Source organism: Anastrepha obliqua, chromosome 1 (genome assembly GCF_027943255.1).
Source record: "Anastrepha obliqua isolate idAnaObli1 chromosome 1, idAnaObli1_1.0, whole genome shotgun sequence".
Taxonomy (NCBI): Eukaryota; Metazoa; Arthropoda; class Insecta; order Diptera; family Tephritidae; genus Anastrepha; species Anastrepha obliqua.
The window spans coordinates 181,054,200-181,071,998 of NC_072892.1; the positions used below are offsets into that span (position 1 = coordinate 181,054,200).

A 17,799-nucleotide genomic window follows, 5' to 3' on the forward strand; every position below is an offset into this window, starting at 1 on the left:
GCAAAGCGGTTTTCATATCGGGAAAAATTTTTTTTGGGTAAATAAACCCTTCAGATTTACTAAAAAACATTTTTCTACAATAATCATTTAATTTTTTTGATTTCAGTTGAGCTGCTCATGCGCTACCGTGATCACCGCAAGCCTCTTCTAAAAAACGGCGTTTCGGAAGAGGGGCGATATCAACAATAAATAATAACATTTTTAACACACTTTTATTAGGTCGGGTTGTATGTATGTATGTATGTAACGGAATCTTTGAGCTTAATTTTCACTGACTTCTAAAAATCTGATATAGTAAATATCACAATCATTCTATTGGCAACTACCTATATACAGAGGGTTATGAAAGTGAAGCAAAATGCATCCCACGCTTTTAACTCTAATTTGAATTACTCTATTTGTATCTTAATTTTTGTTATAATTCTGTTCTGAGGTAGTTGACTATGACTGGTCGTTCGATTTGCTATTACTTCATTACAGGTCCCTTTGTCATTAAAATTTATTTTCTACTTTTTAGTTCGATTAGCAATAAAAGCGTGTTTTTTAATTTTTTAAAATTATTTTTTATTTAAAATAAAAACAACAAAATGTTTTCTTCGGGAGTTACCCTTCAGTATGATATATTCCTCATTTGAATAAAAGTTCTGAAACATATATAAAAAAAATTACGACAATCGTCCATTTTTTCGGGCTCACAAAGTATATAACCCCTTAATTTAAAACACTTGCCCAGAAAATTTCAAGCTATATATTTGTTTAATTTACTTGGCAATCTGCCCTCCGCTCAGAGTCTAACTCTTGAATGTTACCAAAGCTGGGAAATGGTTTAACATTTTCGCAATTCAAACTATTTTTCTTCAACAACAGTTTTTGATGCTGAAAAATCGTACATTTGAATGCTGCGCTTGCGTACGAATTTTGACAGACAAAATCATGTCCGAAACATATTCTTAGAAATTAGTATTGATATCTACCTGTCCTACTTTCGCAAGTTTCCTTTCAACAAAATCTTCGAATGCTGCTACATTTATTCACAATAAACATTTTTTGTATGGAGCTTTTTTTATCTTCTTATTAAGATTTTTCTGATTAATTGTGAAAAATATATTCCTTTTGAAGATCAAGCTGGACTTCTGGCAACACTGATTCTCAGTTGTTGACTTTGTTGGGTTGGTGAGAATCGTTGTTGAAAATTCAAGAGCTGGCTGTTTAATGCTAGGGGTGTCCATTTGTGAGCAGTATTACTTTTCAACGTTTATAACATTTCACATTTAGTACGACAAAATTACCGTTTTGTTTAAAAATATCATGGGCTTGTAGGAAAAACGCCATATTCTAAGTAACATCGCCATCGAGAAATCTGGATTAAAATTTTTAATTAAGCTATTGCTCTCTAAGTAAATGTAAGGAACTATCTTTTAAATAGTATACTCCCTTTAGGCGTACAAAAGTTCAAATTTCTCTTCATGTCGCGCAGAAATAGTAATTCAATGTTACTTAAAAGAATTGGTGTTCTTCAGTAAATTCGACAAAATGATAAGAAAATTTTTTTGAATTTAATGAAAGTTACGACTTCTGTTACCAAACGGATGTAGTTGAAGCTTCTCGGTATGTTTTTCTAGAATTTCACGCCTTTGCTTCAATGGGCATTTGCAAAAGACAAACGTGCCTTGATATTTATTTTCGAGAGTAGCGGTTTTTTTCTGATAGCACGCCCCTATTCAGGCTATATTCTTCTTTTCTTTTTAGCGTCACCGCTCGAGAGGACTTAAAAGGGTCACACTTACTATTGTTAATCATGACCTTGTCCTGCTGAATTGTAGTCTTCCTTTCTTTTAAGAATATTTTTGTCTGTACCAATACTGTGTAATGTCTTCTAACGGACCCCTCCCTTAGGCGTACTTTTTTTGTATACCAAATCGTATGTATCGGAAGCTGTTGCCCTCCTTTGAGTGGACACCTCTTTTAGACGGACAAAATATAGATGGCTGATGATGAGTGTCCCCCTAAGAGAGGTGGCACTGTACGTTTTATATGACATTGTAAACCATTTTGTGTGAACAAATTATTTCTGCAATTTTTGTTTGTTTTGTACCTTTCTCGTAAAATCTAAGGCAAAGGCTTTTTCTTTTCAAGTAAGCAGTGAGGTCATCTTCCCATTTTCGAGGCCAATAACGATTTTAAAGGAAACAATTTAATTTGCATATAACAAATACGAATTTACCGAAAAAATTAGCTTTAATCATCTTAACTAATGATTGAATTACAACTACGCTATTTCGCAATAAGACGCGTTTCGAGTGAAACATGCCAAAAAAAAGTTAAAGGGAGTTCGCTTTAGATAGTGATTCACAATATAACATTGGCATAAAAATATGGACGAATATCAGTTAATCTTCTAAGAAATAACAATTCGTATAGGGGACACTATACGTCCGATATTTCTCTGCCCATAGCGGTAGGTTCGATATGTGCCTGTTCTGTGATTAGGTAGCGGTGACTTCTGCGAGCATACTTCCGAAAGTGTGACATAAAGGAAAATTTTATCTGAAATAGGCTTTGCATTCTAAAGAAAAAAATACATCGGAAAACTATCTTGGACTTTAGAAAACTACTACATACTATATAAACTAAAAATAAAGTAGTAAGAATACGAAAAGTAGCAAATTTATAATTAGTTGATGAATCAGTTGCATTATATGGTTTTTGTAGTAGTAAAGGGTTTTCCAAACAGAGGTGTTATTTTGATATTCAAAGAAAAATACTATTTTTTAATATGAATGATCGGATGTTTATTTCATTCTAAAGAGGAAGGTATGCCGTTAATAGTGGAAAACAACATCCGGCAAATAACCACCACGACCACGTTTACAGGACAATATCTTTTTCATGAAATTTTCCATAACCGAATTGCAAAGCGGCTGCCCTGTGTCCTCGATAGCCTCACGAGTTCCATCTTTAAGGTCTTGAATCGACCCTGGGCTGTTGGCGTAGACCTTCCCTTTCACGTGGGCCCAAAGAAAAAAGTCACAAGGTGTTAAATCACAAGATCTCGGTGGAAAATTGTGATCAGCTCTTCGCGAGATAACACGGTCCAGAAACTTTTTCCGTAAAAATTCAATGGCACGTAGCGCCTTTTTTAAAAATAAACGTTGACCAGATCAATACCTACCATCCAATTCCGGCCATAAAAAATCGTTATCTCTCGATGGTGCAATCCATTCACCTGTTATTGGAAAACCCATAGGAACTATAGTTTTCTATAAAATTAAGAAATAAATAATCAAAACTTATCATTATGTGGTGGTTTAAATATTTAGCTTAATTTTGTCTGAGGTGAATTTTTATCTTTTTTAATCCCATTTCTATAAGAAGTGATTTTCTTCTACAGCAATAATGGCAATGTGGTCTAGAAGTCGTCCCCTAGAAAAAAGTGAGCTGGGCAATTTTTTATCTAATTTGGATGATGAAATAAATGATTCTGATGACGATAATAGTGTCCTAGACTTATCAATATATGGTGTTCACTTTTTGACGTTGGCTGTATATGCAAAAAAAGTAAGCGAACTACACACTGGGGTAAATTCCACCCAATCACTTTTTTAGATCTGCATCAATTAGGTGTATACCAACTACTGAGGATTTACTGCATGAATTCAAAGAATCGGTGTTGCTAAAACGCTACAGCTAAAGGTATATTTACAGATATTAGAAACAAACTACTACCCATCAAATATTTTGTGGGGTGGGTCACACTCCGGCTTAAGGTAGAGCTCAAACGGTACCAGTAAAACTGTTGCAGATCCAACCAAAGGAGACGACGCATTTTCTCGGATTTAGACTGAAGCCCTCATAAGGAGATGATGAATTTGGAATCAGTCAGCCAGTGTTTTGGAGTAGGTTAGGTTAGGTTAGTCAGGTTTCTTGCCTAAGATAAGACACTCGACCCCCAAGGCCCTAAGGCCCATTTTGATAACTGCATTTGATTTCCATCCCCTATTTAAGTTACTTAATTCATTAGATCTTTTTAAGAAAGTAATTAGTCCCTACAGTGAGACATTTTGCAAATTTCCCAGGTCTTCAAAGAAATAATCGCCAAGATATTTGGCACGGCTTCTTTGAAGTGTTGGACATTTTCAACGACTCAGTTCTTCTTCATATTTACAACTCCTGCAGAAGTCATTGTGAGGTGCACCTATTTTACTGGCTAGGGTGCTAATCGAGCAGTGATCTGTTATAACACCTGTGAGGACGCTGCTAGTTGATCTATTAAATCCAAGCAAACATTTTGTGCTTTTAAGATTCAGTTTTGGCCATAGCGCTTTGAAGACTCTGTAGTTAGTAGTCAGAGACCACCTTCTATTGGTTTCCGCGATTACGATCAAGTCAATCACAGTATGCAGTTCATTTAGAGGAATGCGTATGACCACCTCTACCACTTGCTGAAGGTCAAACTTAGAGCCTTTCCTGGCACACTCATCCGCTCTTTCATTTCTCTCCACTCCTGAGTGACCAGGAACCCAACAAAGTATGGTGTTGTATTATTGGATAGTGAGAGTGACCTTCTGCATTATTTAACACATCTTGAATTGATGGGCGCCAGTGCCTTGATCGCTGCTTGACTATCAACAAGAATGGTAAAGTTTGTCGGAGGTGAGTCATTAGTCTTATTGTTTTTGCTGATTTGTCTGTAGCGTAGATCTCTGCTTGGACCCGCTGCACCGGTTTAGGAGTCTAAAGCAGCAATGTAAGGATAATTGCTTCGTGTACACTCCCGATGTAGTGCCATTGTCCATCTTTGAGCCGTCAGTAAAAATATGGTGAACACTATCATCTGATGTGACTCTGGTCTGCTTTATACTTTGTATCGGATATTCGTATTTTATAGTCTTTGTTCAGATCTATCCTGGGAACCAGATAATATGTTTTCGATACATCTTGCAAGTGTTCCACAGTTAGTAGAACTGATGCATAACCGAGCGTGTTTTTCTTTAGCACGCCTGCCTCTTTAATCCTGGAAGCAGATTTGGCCGCTATCCCTCTAACAAATTATATGCCAGTGGGTGGAATATGTAGGATCCCTTCCAGCGCTGTCGTTGGACTTTTATGAGATTCTTTAGGCTCTGCACCGCGTTTGTCGAGAAAGTTCTAATACAATGCGTGAGATGAGGACAGTAACTACATTTGAATGAATAAAAGTGCTTTTGAATTTACAATATGTATATTTTTGAAAAAAGTTTTATTGATTTCATTTAATATCTATATAAAAATTCATTTACTTTGTTTACAACTTTGATTTCTTTAATACATATATGTAGGTATGTATGTAAATGAATGTTTCAGTTACTGATTTTGCTAAATAATTTAATCGATTGCAATTCATTTAAGGCATTATATGCTTTTTTTTAGTTTTTCTTTTAATTTCATACTTCAATTGGTAATAATAGTTACATACACATTTGTATACATTTATAAAAATATTGCAGCTCAAAATGTATTTACTAAAACATTGCAAATTTGATGAAAAACAAAACAAATACAAAATAATAAAACAAAAAAGGAAATAACGGCGAAAGTCGCTGAATTTAGAGTCAAAATAGCGGTGGCAAAATATTTATTTAGTTGTTTTGGGTTTTTTTTTCACCTGTTCTATATATATTTTTTTTAATTTTCTGAAATCCATATGATTTTGTAGCTTTTTGTGTGCATACGACATTGCGGTCAACGGTGTAAATAAACGCATTTAAACATCAAGTATACGTATGTATGTATGTATTTTCACTTTAACTTTTCAAGTGCTGTACACATTTACATTTAGTGATAGTATCTTTTTAAACAAAATCTCATTTGACTCTCTATAGAAAACAAAAACAAATTTATCAACCAAGCGCTTAGCTATTTATGTAGTGTTGTTCCAACGTATGAATGCATGTATGTATGTATGTATGTAAATTCATCTAAAGTTCATTGCGTAGCACTTTTGCTTTGCTTTTAGTAATATTTACGTATTTGTATGTATGTATATGTGATTTCCAAAAATATGATCTAATTACGTTCACTTGGTGTAAAACTCAAATATCCCCTAATTTAGTGCGTATCGATTAATTTCACACATACAATGCAAAGCGTTTACATACGAACGCATACATACTCATAGTACAAACAGATGTCCATATTTAGTAACTTCAGTGCTTAGTTGGGATAGATCATTTAGTATTTTACAATGTATTTTTAACGACGCCTTTGTTGTATTAATTGCATTTTTTTCTTTTCATTTGCGTCAAAAAGTTGGTAGGTACCATAAAAAGTTTCAGTGACTTAAGCGCCTAGAACCATATCGTATTTCTTCAATAGATTAGCATCGATACTATAGGATACAGAAACGAGGTGAAACGATCGCTCGCTATGACGCCGAAAAAAAAAATGAAAACAATTCGCTTTAGTAACATTAGCAACGTTTAGCCGGTGGTACTAAGTGCTCGGGCAGCACATTCGGTAGTTCATTGCCTTCCAGTTTGACGTTGATTAAGTGCAAGGCGAGTGCGAATTCATCCGAATCCAGGAAACCGTCGCCATCGACATCGGATAATTTCCAGATCTTGCTCAGCACTGAATTGGGCAGCTTCGATTTGATAAGTTCCTGTTTCGCAGCTGTAAGGAAAAAATCAGGATCGTAAATTAAATATTGCAATTTTTACAGTATGCGCAAAATGCATGCTTACTCGCTCCCGATATGCGTCCTTCCACCGGCCCGAGAGCGTTAAAGATGGCGTCTGTGCGCGGCTTGTCGCGTTCGCAGATCCAGTCGTGCTCACCGAAGCCTGCATCGATACCCTCGCCCTTCATGTAACCGAACGGTGAGACGTGATCGTCGATTACTCCAGCAAAGGCGCCACCTAAGCACACCAAAGAAGATAATTGTGATGAAAAAAATGATTAGTAAAAATACTTAAAAATCAGTAAAAAAAAGAGAGGAAGAGAGAGAGTTTTAATAAAAATTATATATTGCTGAAAACATACATAGCCATGCGTAGACATAAGTACATATGTATATGCTTTTTTCCTAATTTCCTACGCCGCTAAGCCTACAATGCAACAAACTCAATGCATAGCCTGCCTGCCATACCTGCCGCCCCGCCAGTCAGCGTTCTTCTCAGTGTCCTCGGCGTTTGATGGCCTTTTCAATCGGTAGCGTCTAAGCAGTCAAGGAAGCAATTGCTTGCAATTAGGAATAGTCCAAGGCATGCAATCAGCCAGTCAGTCAGCCCGCCATCCGTCTAACAACCCATTTTGCCGACGAGCACTTGAATATGCGCGCGCACGTACTTTTATCGGCACAAGTTGAAAGTTGGCGGCGGCCACTTCAATTCTTGCATGCGTTTATGGCAATTTAATCTCAATTGTCGCATTACAGCACAATTGATTCGCTTGTGCATTTGTGTATGAGACTTGCGCGAATAAAACTGCGTCGCTGCATTTCATTTTGTAACGCATTTAGTTGAGAAAAGCGCAACGAAAAGCGGACAAGCTGTGGTAATTAAAAAGGTCTGCCTCTAAGCGTTTTTTTTCCTAATGCTTCACATGATGCCAGGACAGAGCACGGGGCCAGCATGCGCTCCTACAATTTACTTTAATTATAGACGAGGTAAAATGTACGCGATATTTATTTATCAAAAAATTAAAGCTTACGTCTGGCACTTTGCATATCACAGATGCGTACACTTGAGCGCACATAATTAAGCCACTCTCTCACTCAAAATAATAAGTCACTCTAACTTTTTACAATATTCGCAATATTTTTTATGCTAAATTTTTTTCGTTAAAAAAAATATAGTTCATTATATAGGTTAGGTTAGGTTCGTATGGTTGCCCAAGGAATGAGCACACTTGGACGAGGAAAAAAAACGGATTAGTCATTTGTGATACCATTATGAAGAAGGTGAGGTGAGAGAGGAAGACCGATGGGATGCGGGGAAGGGCGGGAAGAGAGGGTTCTGGGATGGTTAGGAGGGTGGGCTAGAGTGTGTGGATTACGAACGATGACTGTGCTGCGTTTGCTTCAACCGCTTTATGCTACTGATGAAATTCATCAGATTTTTAATGTCAACGCCTGCTATATCAGCAGGCGCAGCAAAGAAGTAAGAGCCAAGATGCCTGGATCTTAGCCCCGCCAGCAGGTGCTGAGATGATTCCACCTCATCCTCTATACATCCATCGCAAAAGGGACTTCAGGTAATTCCAAGCGTCACAGCATGCATTCCTCGCGCATAGTGACCTGTGAGAAAACCCACGAGATTCGAGAGCTGATATTTTGTCAACTTCAGGAGCTCGCCCGAGCGCCCCCGGTCCACACGTGGCCAGAAGGATTTCGCGACCTTACAAGTTTGTGTACTTGCCCAACGCTCGCAGAGTTGGCGCGATGCCCATCTTTCCAGGAGCAGACTGCAGGTGGTCAGAGGGATCCCAATTCTCTCCTTTCGCGGGGAGATCGCCTCACATGTCCCTTGACCGGCCAGCTCAAAGAATTCGGACGCAGTCGAAAGAGAAGTCAGGCATTCCCTGACCAGTTTCGAATACACCGTCACTGACCCGAGGGCCCTTATTGCCGCTTGGCTGTCGGAGTACATATTTACTTTCCTGACTGTTAGTACGTCTAATGACCTGAACCCGAGGACGACCAAGGTTAACCTGGCTTGACCAAGCCATATCCGACCTGAAAAAGCTACAAGTTAGGAGCTGGAGATCTGTTGCTATGAACCATGCAGATTGGAAGATGATTGTGGATGCAGCTAAAGCTCACCCTGAGCTGTAATCGCTACTTTATGATGATGATGACTGTTAGTACGCATGTGAGCAGCCAATCAGCTGCCTCCTTGATTGCGGCTACCTCTGCCTGGAACACACTACAGTGGTCCGGTAACCTGAATTTGAATCTGATGGGGAGCTCCTCGCAGAAAACTCCTCCGCCAACCTTTCCTTCCAACTTCGATCCGTCCGTGAACAAGTTCACCAGACCCTGCCCCCAAGTGTAGCCCCCGGTTCACTCTTGCCTTGATGGAATATGAGTGGAGAAGGTTCCGGTTGGACTAAGCGAGGGTATACACTGATTCGTTGACAGGGCGATGAACTCGAAGTTTCTAAGGATGCTTGAGTGCCCATAAGTGAGGTTGAGCTTATAGCCCGAACCCCTCAGTCTGATTACGGTACGTGTAGCGGCAATTCTGCCTGCGATGTCTATGGGTACCACATTTAACATTGCGTTGAGCGCCAGAATAGGAGTCGTTCGAAGCGCCCCACTGATTCCAATGAGTGCCTCTGAACTATCTCCAGCTTCTAGTTCATTATATACCAAGAACCTTATAAAACTTTGTGCAAAATATTACTTTATTTATTGAAAAAAAAAATAAATTAATTTATTTCAACTCTTTAGAGTCTCGAAATACACACCTTTAAAAAATAAAAACTGTGTATAGCAGCTGAAAAATAAAATAAAAAACTTTCAATAGTGCTTTTTCAATTTAGTGCTACAGACTTTATAAGCAATACTGCAATTAACTGACCGAGAAATCTCAAAAAAATTTTATTTATACCCTCGAAGGAAAAAGCCCCATCTTAATATTATATATATTAAATATAAGCGAGAAATTTTTTTTTAAAAAATATCCCTCGCCGAATTCTATTATGTTTTGGCAAACAAGTTTCTAAAATAAATCGGTTTATAACACTCCAAACCTGCCAAAATACTGCTATCAGGATAGCCACTGGATATCTCTTTTTGGCCTCTTTAGAACATATCCACAGCGAGACTACTATGCTCCCAGTTAAGGAGTTTAATAGGATACTTAGCAAGCAATTTCTGCCGTAGGAAGCACCCCTTTAGGCACTTGCTTCAGGCTGGGCCACCTCACAGCCACTTCAGGACGCACCTTTTGACTGTACTCACTCTGCACTTCTGCACTAGCCTTGAGGGCATATTTATCCCGCGAGTTGAAGACGTTAATTGGCTATGAGATCCTGCTATTTAACGCCTCTAAGGTCGTTTTCTGAGCAAACTTCATACCGATCAGCTAATTTTCCTTCCCTCAAAGGCTGGTTAAGCCCTCCGGACGATTTATCTTTTAAAATGTATGGTTAAATTTAAGATGATATAAGTAAAGAACCAATGGCTCTGTGCAGAGACCCTATCAGCCTTAAAAATAGTTCAACAAAATAGGGTTTTTACTACTACAACCTTGTATTTTCTAAACTAGCGAGTTTATATTTGCCAGGCAGTTGAGAAAACGAAGATAGTTTGTTCCTACGACAGTCGATTCTATTAGGTGCGCAACTAAGTTCCCGCTGTTTGTCAATAAATGTCGCCAGCAGTGTGTGCTAGTCGATTCTAACATAACCTAAACTTAGTTGCACACCTAATACGTTACCGAAACGACCCGGATTTATATTCGGTCAAGGATTGTCACTCCAGTAGCATGCCCAGTACATGTATGGCGAATTTTTATGCTGCTACAACAACAACGAAGATTGTTAAAATGAGCTTTTATCGGTTAGTAAAGCTCACTTTATAAGTTAGATGAGAGACGAGCGAGCAACTTTGGGTGAAAATCTGAAACACAGCTCTTTTATTTACAACTGAGCGTTTTTTTGGAAACACCCTATGCATTGAAAAAAACTACATATTTCAACCAGAAAAGGAAACAAATAGAAATTTTTGTGCCGAGTCACACCTATTCATGCATTTATGCAGCTTGATTGACCTTGAATTACTGAAAAACGACAGCTGCTGACCCTAAATATTTGAAAAATCGATTTTTCAACTTCATTAGCTACTGGCCCATAAATAATAAAGTAATATAAGAAACGCGGAAATCAGACAGCAAGTCGAAAAGGAATGTGGGGTGTGGTTGAAAGGGTGTGTACAGGTGAGATGGAACGAAAAGTAAATTCGCTCATCGCTACACACAGGAATTTATGAAATGAGATACGTTCTGTTTTATTTTTTGGCAGTTGTGTAACAAGTTAGCCGATCATTGGAAAAATAATATATTTTTTCAAACTTGGCGCGAAACATTTTTTATTGATAAGATAACAGGCAGAAGCTAAAGTTAGCATACGGCTCTTAGCGGCGTTGAATGATCAGAGACGGCAATGGAAATAAAGTTGACGCAAAATATTAAGCAACTGGTGCAAAAATAGAAATAGAGCATACACACATACAAATAAGCACTTGAACAAATAAAGCATAAGAAGATAAATAGTAATTCAAGTCTGCGTTTAGCTGGGAAGGGACTAACTACTGGGCATGTGATAAGGCGTGAAAAAGTGAAAATAAAAAAATGCTGATAGGTTGCATAAAATTGCGTAGAGCAGAAGTATGACGTCATCTTGTTTCTATACCTGCAATTGTATTTATATAAGTCATTCATATTTGCGCTTGCGACTCAATTTTTAAGAAACCTAAGAAAGCTAACAACTGTTATAGCTCAAAACCATTCACGAAGCCCTTTTAAATTTTGCAATTTTTTAATGCTTACACTTGAGTTACTCTGACCCAAAAACATGAGTGAAATTATTTTAAATGCATACATCCCTGAGTATCTGTACTTCAAGTTCAATAGCCAAAGGTTAATGTACCTCTGAAGAACTACTATTTCTACCACACGAGCATCTTTTTTTTTTTTTGCTGTGGCTGCTAGACAAAAAATGCGTCGTCGCGCTTATAGACGGAATTTGTATTTGCCAAATAGCTAAGAATAAAATTATACAAGTAAATAGTCAGTGGGCGCAAAATGATGAGTTTCGAAAAAATATCGCTTGTTTTTTTATTCATTTATTGTATTTCAAATAAAATAGCAAAATATTAATGAAATGCGAAGATTTTGGTTTTGATAGCTAGCAAATTTTATGAGTTTTTCTTTATAAGCAGCAAGAATTGTCGCCATATGACTAACTCGATTGCGCTTTATGAAGATCAATCGGGTGGTCCAACAATGTACCACTTTTTCCAGCACAAAGGTAGACAAAATAGACTAATCTTATTGGCTTAAGTGGTTGTTGTTGTAGCAGCATAAAAATTCTCCGTAAATATAAGGGGAATGTTATTGAAGTGACAGTCCTTGGCCGGATATAAATCCGGCACGTTCCGGTTACCTAGCACCGATTGTCGTGGGAATGCTGGGTTAAGCGCTCAATTAGTAGGGCCATTTCTTGAGATGATTTGTTATCATAATTTAGCACTGCGAGCTGAAAGATCTATTGTGACTCCGTCATGGAATCACAGTATTTCTACGAGTCCAACTTCCTCAATAAATTTTGGTATTTATTCTTATTTATTGAGTTTTATTTGCCTTAATGTTCTCGAAAGTTTCATCACAAAAACCATTACTTAAAAATTGTATCCCTCTACTACATACAGATAAAGAATTCATAGAAGGATGATAGATTCAGAAGGTTTGCTCTTTAAGGGGGGAAACCGGTTTAGGAGGCCGAAATTTTGGTGTTTTTCGAGAATTTTTTGAATAAGGAAGGAATAATCAGAAATTTTTTAAACATAGAGGGTATTTTACTCATATTTTTAAGTACACTTTAAAATTCTTTCAAGCCATTTCCACCGGAAATAGTGGCGTTAGAGCGTGTTATCCATGGACGATCGCCATCCGAGTATCTTGCTTTGGGCATTCCTGAAGTTGCAATTTTTATCGGTAACCAACAACAATTTTTTTTTCGTTAACAACATGTTTCCTAAGAATATGAACCTAATTATGATAAAATAATATTGAAAATTGCATATCTTTGAGGCGCTTGAACACAATGTAATTTTTTCATACCATATTTTTTCATATATTTTGCTTAAAAAAATATTTTTAATGATAATATAATCCCAAAATTGGATTAGGATTGAATAAAGAATACTCCGAAAAAAATTGATAACGATTGGTCTATAACTTTTTGAGGTAGAGTGCCCACCAGTTGAAAAAAAATAGTTTCGAGAAAAACGTCGTTCTAACTAATGCGCGCTATGGTGCGGAACCGACGGGCAGTCACTTAAGTGCTCATAGAATCGGGAATAAGGTGTATTTCGCTTTAAAATTTTTGCCACATATTCTTGAGCAGTTATACTAACAATTTATGCAATAAAAAAAGTCGATTTTTTGATAACTCTAAACTGGTTTTCGGTTGCCACGCGACTTGGGAGATTCGGCAGCCGAATTCTGTACAATCATTCCACATACATACCGGGTGCTTCAAAAAAATGTATACACACTTTGAACTTCCATAGAAAATTTATTTACCGGTCTACAAAGTTAAATTTCAGGAAAATAGAAAGCTGAAAGTCCAATGTAAATGAAACATAAATAACAAATGTTAATACTGTTCAAATTGGTGACCTGCAGCATCAATACATTTTTGAGTACGAGTCACCACAGATTCTGTACATCGTATCAAAACGTTGATGACTCATCACTTGTAGCTGTTCGAGGCCGACCTGAATGACCTTTATGCACATCACACACTGTTCTATGAACTTCGAATTTGTCTCGTATGCGTGTAATTGTTAATCTTGAAGGTGGTTCTGTATCATACTCCCTTCTCCACTGTCTTTGAACGTCATTTACATTCTCAAACTTCCAGTACCACTTAATAACCTGCTTACGTTCTTCAAAACTCAAACGTACGTCCTCCATGTTGATATTACAAATTCCAACTGATAATATAACATAGAGGGACGATTATGCTGGCACCTGGCGAAGAAATATAACATTAGCCTTGTAGAGCGGGAAAACTACAATAGTTCAAAGTGTGTATACATTTTTTTGAAGCACCCGGTATATTCACACACTCGCCCAATCAGTCGTTGTTCAGACGGCAATGAAGTGTCATTAGTTGATTTTTTTGGCCCATCACCAACACAATCTCAGTTTTTTCGCAAACACATCCAAAGAGACGTCAGCCCATTAGCAGATTCTGTCAAATGCGCTCAGATCATGCTAAAGAGCACACCTTACACCATGGAGTTCACATTTAAAATATTTGTTCAATTTAAATTAAAAAAAAAACCAACTTGAACTTGAAAGACCCTGTATAAAGTATAAAGAGGCTCGTCCTAACTAACTGTGATCACGCCTCGGGTGGTAATGGCTAGACTCAGAGCGAATTACTGTTATTAAAAAGCTACTAAATATAAAAACTGCTTGCGGTTCAAAAACGGCATAAAACTGCATGACCTCTCTATTTAAGAGAAGACAAAACTTTGCCTACATATCATTGAAACATGTGATTGAGCTGAGTAAATGCGTATATTATTATTATTGTACAATTTGTGGTGCAATATTTAACATCATCATTTTTTTTTTGAGTAACTTTTTTAATAAGCAAAAAAACAAAATGATTTTGAGTGACTTCTACCTCTTTATTTCGACATTTACGCGCTTCATTGCTTATCCGTTTGCATATCGCATCTGTCTAGTACACAAGTGGCAAATATGATTGACGTATGACATCACTTTCAAAAAGTACAAATCTTCCGATAAGGTGATTAATTTTGCGCCATCTTGTATATGCAGTACTCTCCTGCTGCTATCGATATGACTATTTAGTAATAATCACTACTTTTTCAGATCAATGCCTTTTATAGTAAACAACATAACGAAGAATAACATGTACAGGCTTTATTTTGTACAGGTTATTTTACTCAATATTTATTATTACAAAAAAAGATCACTGTGCAAGAACGCGACTTTCTGTCATTGCAGATCCGCACAATTTCCTTATTTTAGCTGATCGGAAGTTCATTCACTTTTCCACACATTGCGTTTTCGTTCGTTTCATGCGATACTTTTTTGTAATTATGTAGTTTACATACATACATACGCGCATATATTTATATTTCATGCTCACACATGTACATATACATACACATACATACATATCAATGCACTTGTTGAAATACAATTGAATTCTTTAGAACAGCGGATGAAGTTAATTTTTCGCCCAAATATCGACTAATACACGCGCATGCATCGTTTATACGCATCTAATGAATATATACATATATGGATAAGTGTGTGTGCACATGTAAACAAATGTTAAAATACGCCCTTTAAGAGTACATGAAATATTTTAGAATACGTTTTGGTTTGTTATTATATGCATTCATGCACAAATACAAACGAGATTAGTTTCATTAAATCTTATGGAGTATTTCCTTTTTCGTTTTCCAAGCTCCAAACATGAATTTTTCCTTATTTAGAGTTATCAAATGTAAATTTCACACTACAGTTGACGTTAGAAATTTAGTTATTCAGCACAGGAAAGAAAAATCATATAGCGAAATTTCAAAAATTTTAAACTTAAGTCGTGCGACAGTCCAGACCATTGTAAAAAACTTTAAAAATAGTGGTTCCACCAAAAATAAGTCGCGCAGTGGCCGCCCGAGCAAACTATCTGGCAGAGACGTCAGCTTGATTCTAAAAGAAGAGGAGAAAAATCCAAAAGGTTCCGCTCCGAAATTGACCGAGGATATATCAAGCTCATACATCCAAGAACAATTCAAAGAGCTCTGAACAAAAACGGCTTCCATAGTAGAACACCACGAAAAAAACCTTATTTCTAAAAAAAACCGTAAACTTCGCCTGGAGTTCGCCAAAGCATACCGGCAAAAGGGGATGGATTTTTGGCAAAAAGTTTTGTTTACAGATGAGTCGAAGTTTAATATGCTCCAAGGCCATTAAATACACCACTGCAAAGCCCAGATTTGAAAATTATTGAACATTGAACATGAACAATTAGAAAAAATCCGATTTCAAGCGCTTCAGTACTCAAAGAACGACTAATAGAAGCTTGGAACAACATAACTTCTGCAGAGTTAACAAATTTAGTCACATCGATGCCACGAAGGCTTCAAGCTGTAATTGATGGTAATGGTGGACCGACTAAAATAAGAAGCAATATTACTTAGAGTTAAGTGAAGTTTTTTACACTGGAGTAAGATATTTGTGTACTGTATGTAGACTTTTGTTGGTTTTAGGTTTTTTTGCTATAGCTTTACTATTTTATGTTAATGTATGGGTTTTTTTAGGTTTATAATGATTAGAAAAAGCTTTCAAATAAAACTGTGTAAACACATTTTTCAGTAAAGTTTTTGAACTTTCAATCCAGTGGAAATATTTCGCTATATGCAGAATCCTACTGGTACTTGATTTTTACCGAAAGTGAAAACATATGTACTAGACTGGGCCAAAAAAATCTGCTATTTTTTTTTCTTCACTATATCGAAAATCTTGTTCAAGGTGATAAAAAAAATATTGTGAAGATTTGAGCCCTTAATATTAATATTAAGAGGTCTATCACCTTCAATTTTGATTTTTTATTTGTGCTTTCAGTTTTTCGTCAAAGCTCCCAAACTACTGAGGTGAAAAAATTTTTTATACATAGATTTTTAGTAAATTAAATTCCCTACAAAGAAAGTCTGTTTCAAAATATTTGCCAGATGAGTCGTTTCCGAGTAATCAAGCTTTGAACATTGATGTATTTTTTTATTGTGCAATTCTGCAACTTATCAACAAATAAATATAAAAAAACGAACAATAAAAATTTTTCAAGGAAATTCAATTCTCTACAAAAAATGTTCCTTAACATTTTTTTATAAAATCGCTCTTTCAAAAGTTATTCACAATTATAGATGAAAAAAAATTAAATTATTGTTTTTTTCGTTGTTTAACAAATTTTTTATACTCAGTGGAACAAATTGATATTTTATTTAATCAAAAATCAAACATTCTATCAATGTTATCATTTAAAATATCTAAATTTTATAAGATATCCAAACCTATTTTCTGTTAATAGCTATTTATTATACGAAAACGTAATTTTACTATCCTAACGGGATAGGCATACTTTCAGCTGTTCCCTTTGTTCCGCCATGGAACCATCGGAAATAGGAATACTTTCAGAAAATAAAAACAAAGTCCAGGCATGTTTGAGTTGCCCTTAAATTGTCGCGTAGTGTAATTTCAAGTGTAAATTTAAGTCAGAAAATTTATCTAATTAGTTATACTTTTAATTTTTTATTCGCACGAAAGCTTCAAATACTTTTCAATCTAAAATATTCGTTCAATCGTTAAATGGCTAAAGCTCACATCAGTTTTAAGTCGACTATCAACGATAACCTCGATTCGCTGTGCTAAATTCTCTGAATGGTTGACTGAGAAAAGTATGAATGAGCAAATGCATTGCTGATATGTAGTACATACACACATACATATTTACTAACCCATATCGTGTGCAAGAATGAGTGCACAATTTGAATGCTTTTATAGCCGCACGCATTCATTAACTCATATTCAATATGACATCAAGTCATTTAGAAAACTGCAAGTCCACAACCCACAAACATACAAATCAAATAAAACCTATACCCATACACACACATATATACGTAGATAGGTTTGTACAAATAATCTAACTCAACAACAAAGATCATCTGCTTTCGCTGATTGGCAAGAGGGTAACCCACTTGCATTTATTTATTTAATATTTGAGCGAAAAAGTGACACCAGCACACGCAGCTTGTGCCGCCAATTGAGGTGAGTGCCTCGAAAATGCCGCCAGCGCCAGCTGCAATGTTGCATTCAATGAATTGGCCGACAGTCGGTGAGTGTGTGATTGGAATCAGAGCGCAGCTTGATGCTGTCAAATGTGGCACTTGGCATTAAACGACAATAAGTGAGCGCGGGCGGCTGATAAATAAGTCACAACTGGTCACACAATGGCCCTTTCCCCACACACACACACACACAGAGG

At 36.6% G+C, this 17,799-nt stretch overlaps 1 protein-coding gene across 2 annotated transcripts in view; it reads right to left on the minus strand.

Annotated features, from left to right (window-relative positions):
- Positions 1 to 5,202: 5,202 nt before the first annotated feature.
- LOC129242690 (EH domain-containing protein 1) overlaps positions 5,203 to 17,799 on the minus strand; it is a 35,669-nt gene continuing 23,072 nt past the window's right edge. For both annotated transcript variants that reach the window (XM_054879488.1, XM_054879496.1), the window contains exons 3-4: positions 6,723 to 6,896; positions 5,203 to 6,651 (exon numbers count right to left, since the gene is read on the minus strand). In XM_054879488.1, coding sequence (XP_054735463.1) covers positions 6,449 to 6,651; positions 6,723 to 6,896 — 377 coding nt within the window. In that variant the 3' untranslated portion in view covers positions 5,203 to 6,448. The remainder of the gene's footprint in view (positions 6,652 to 6,722; positions 6,897 to 17,799) is intronic.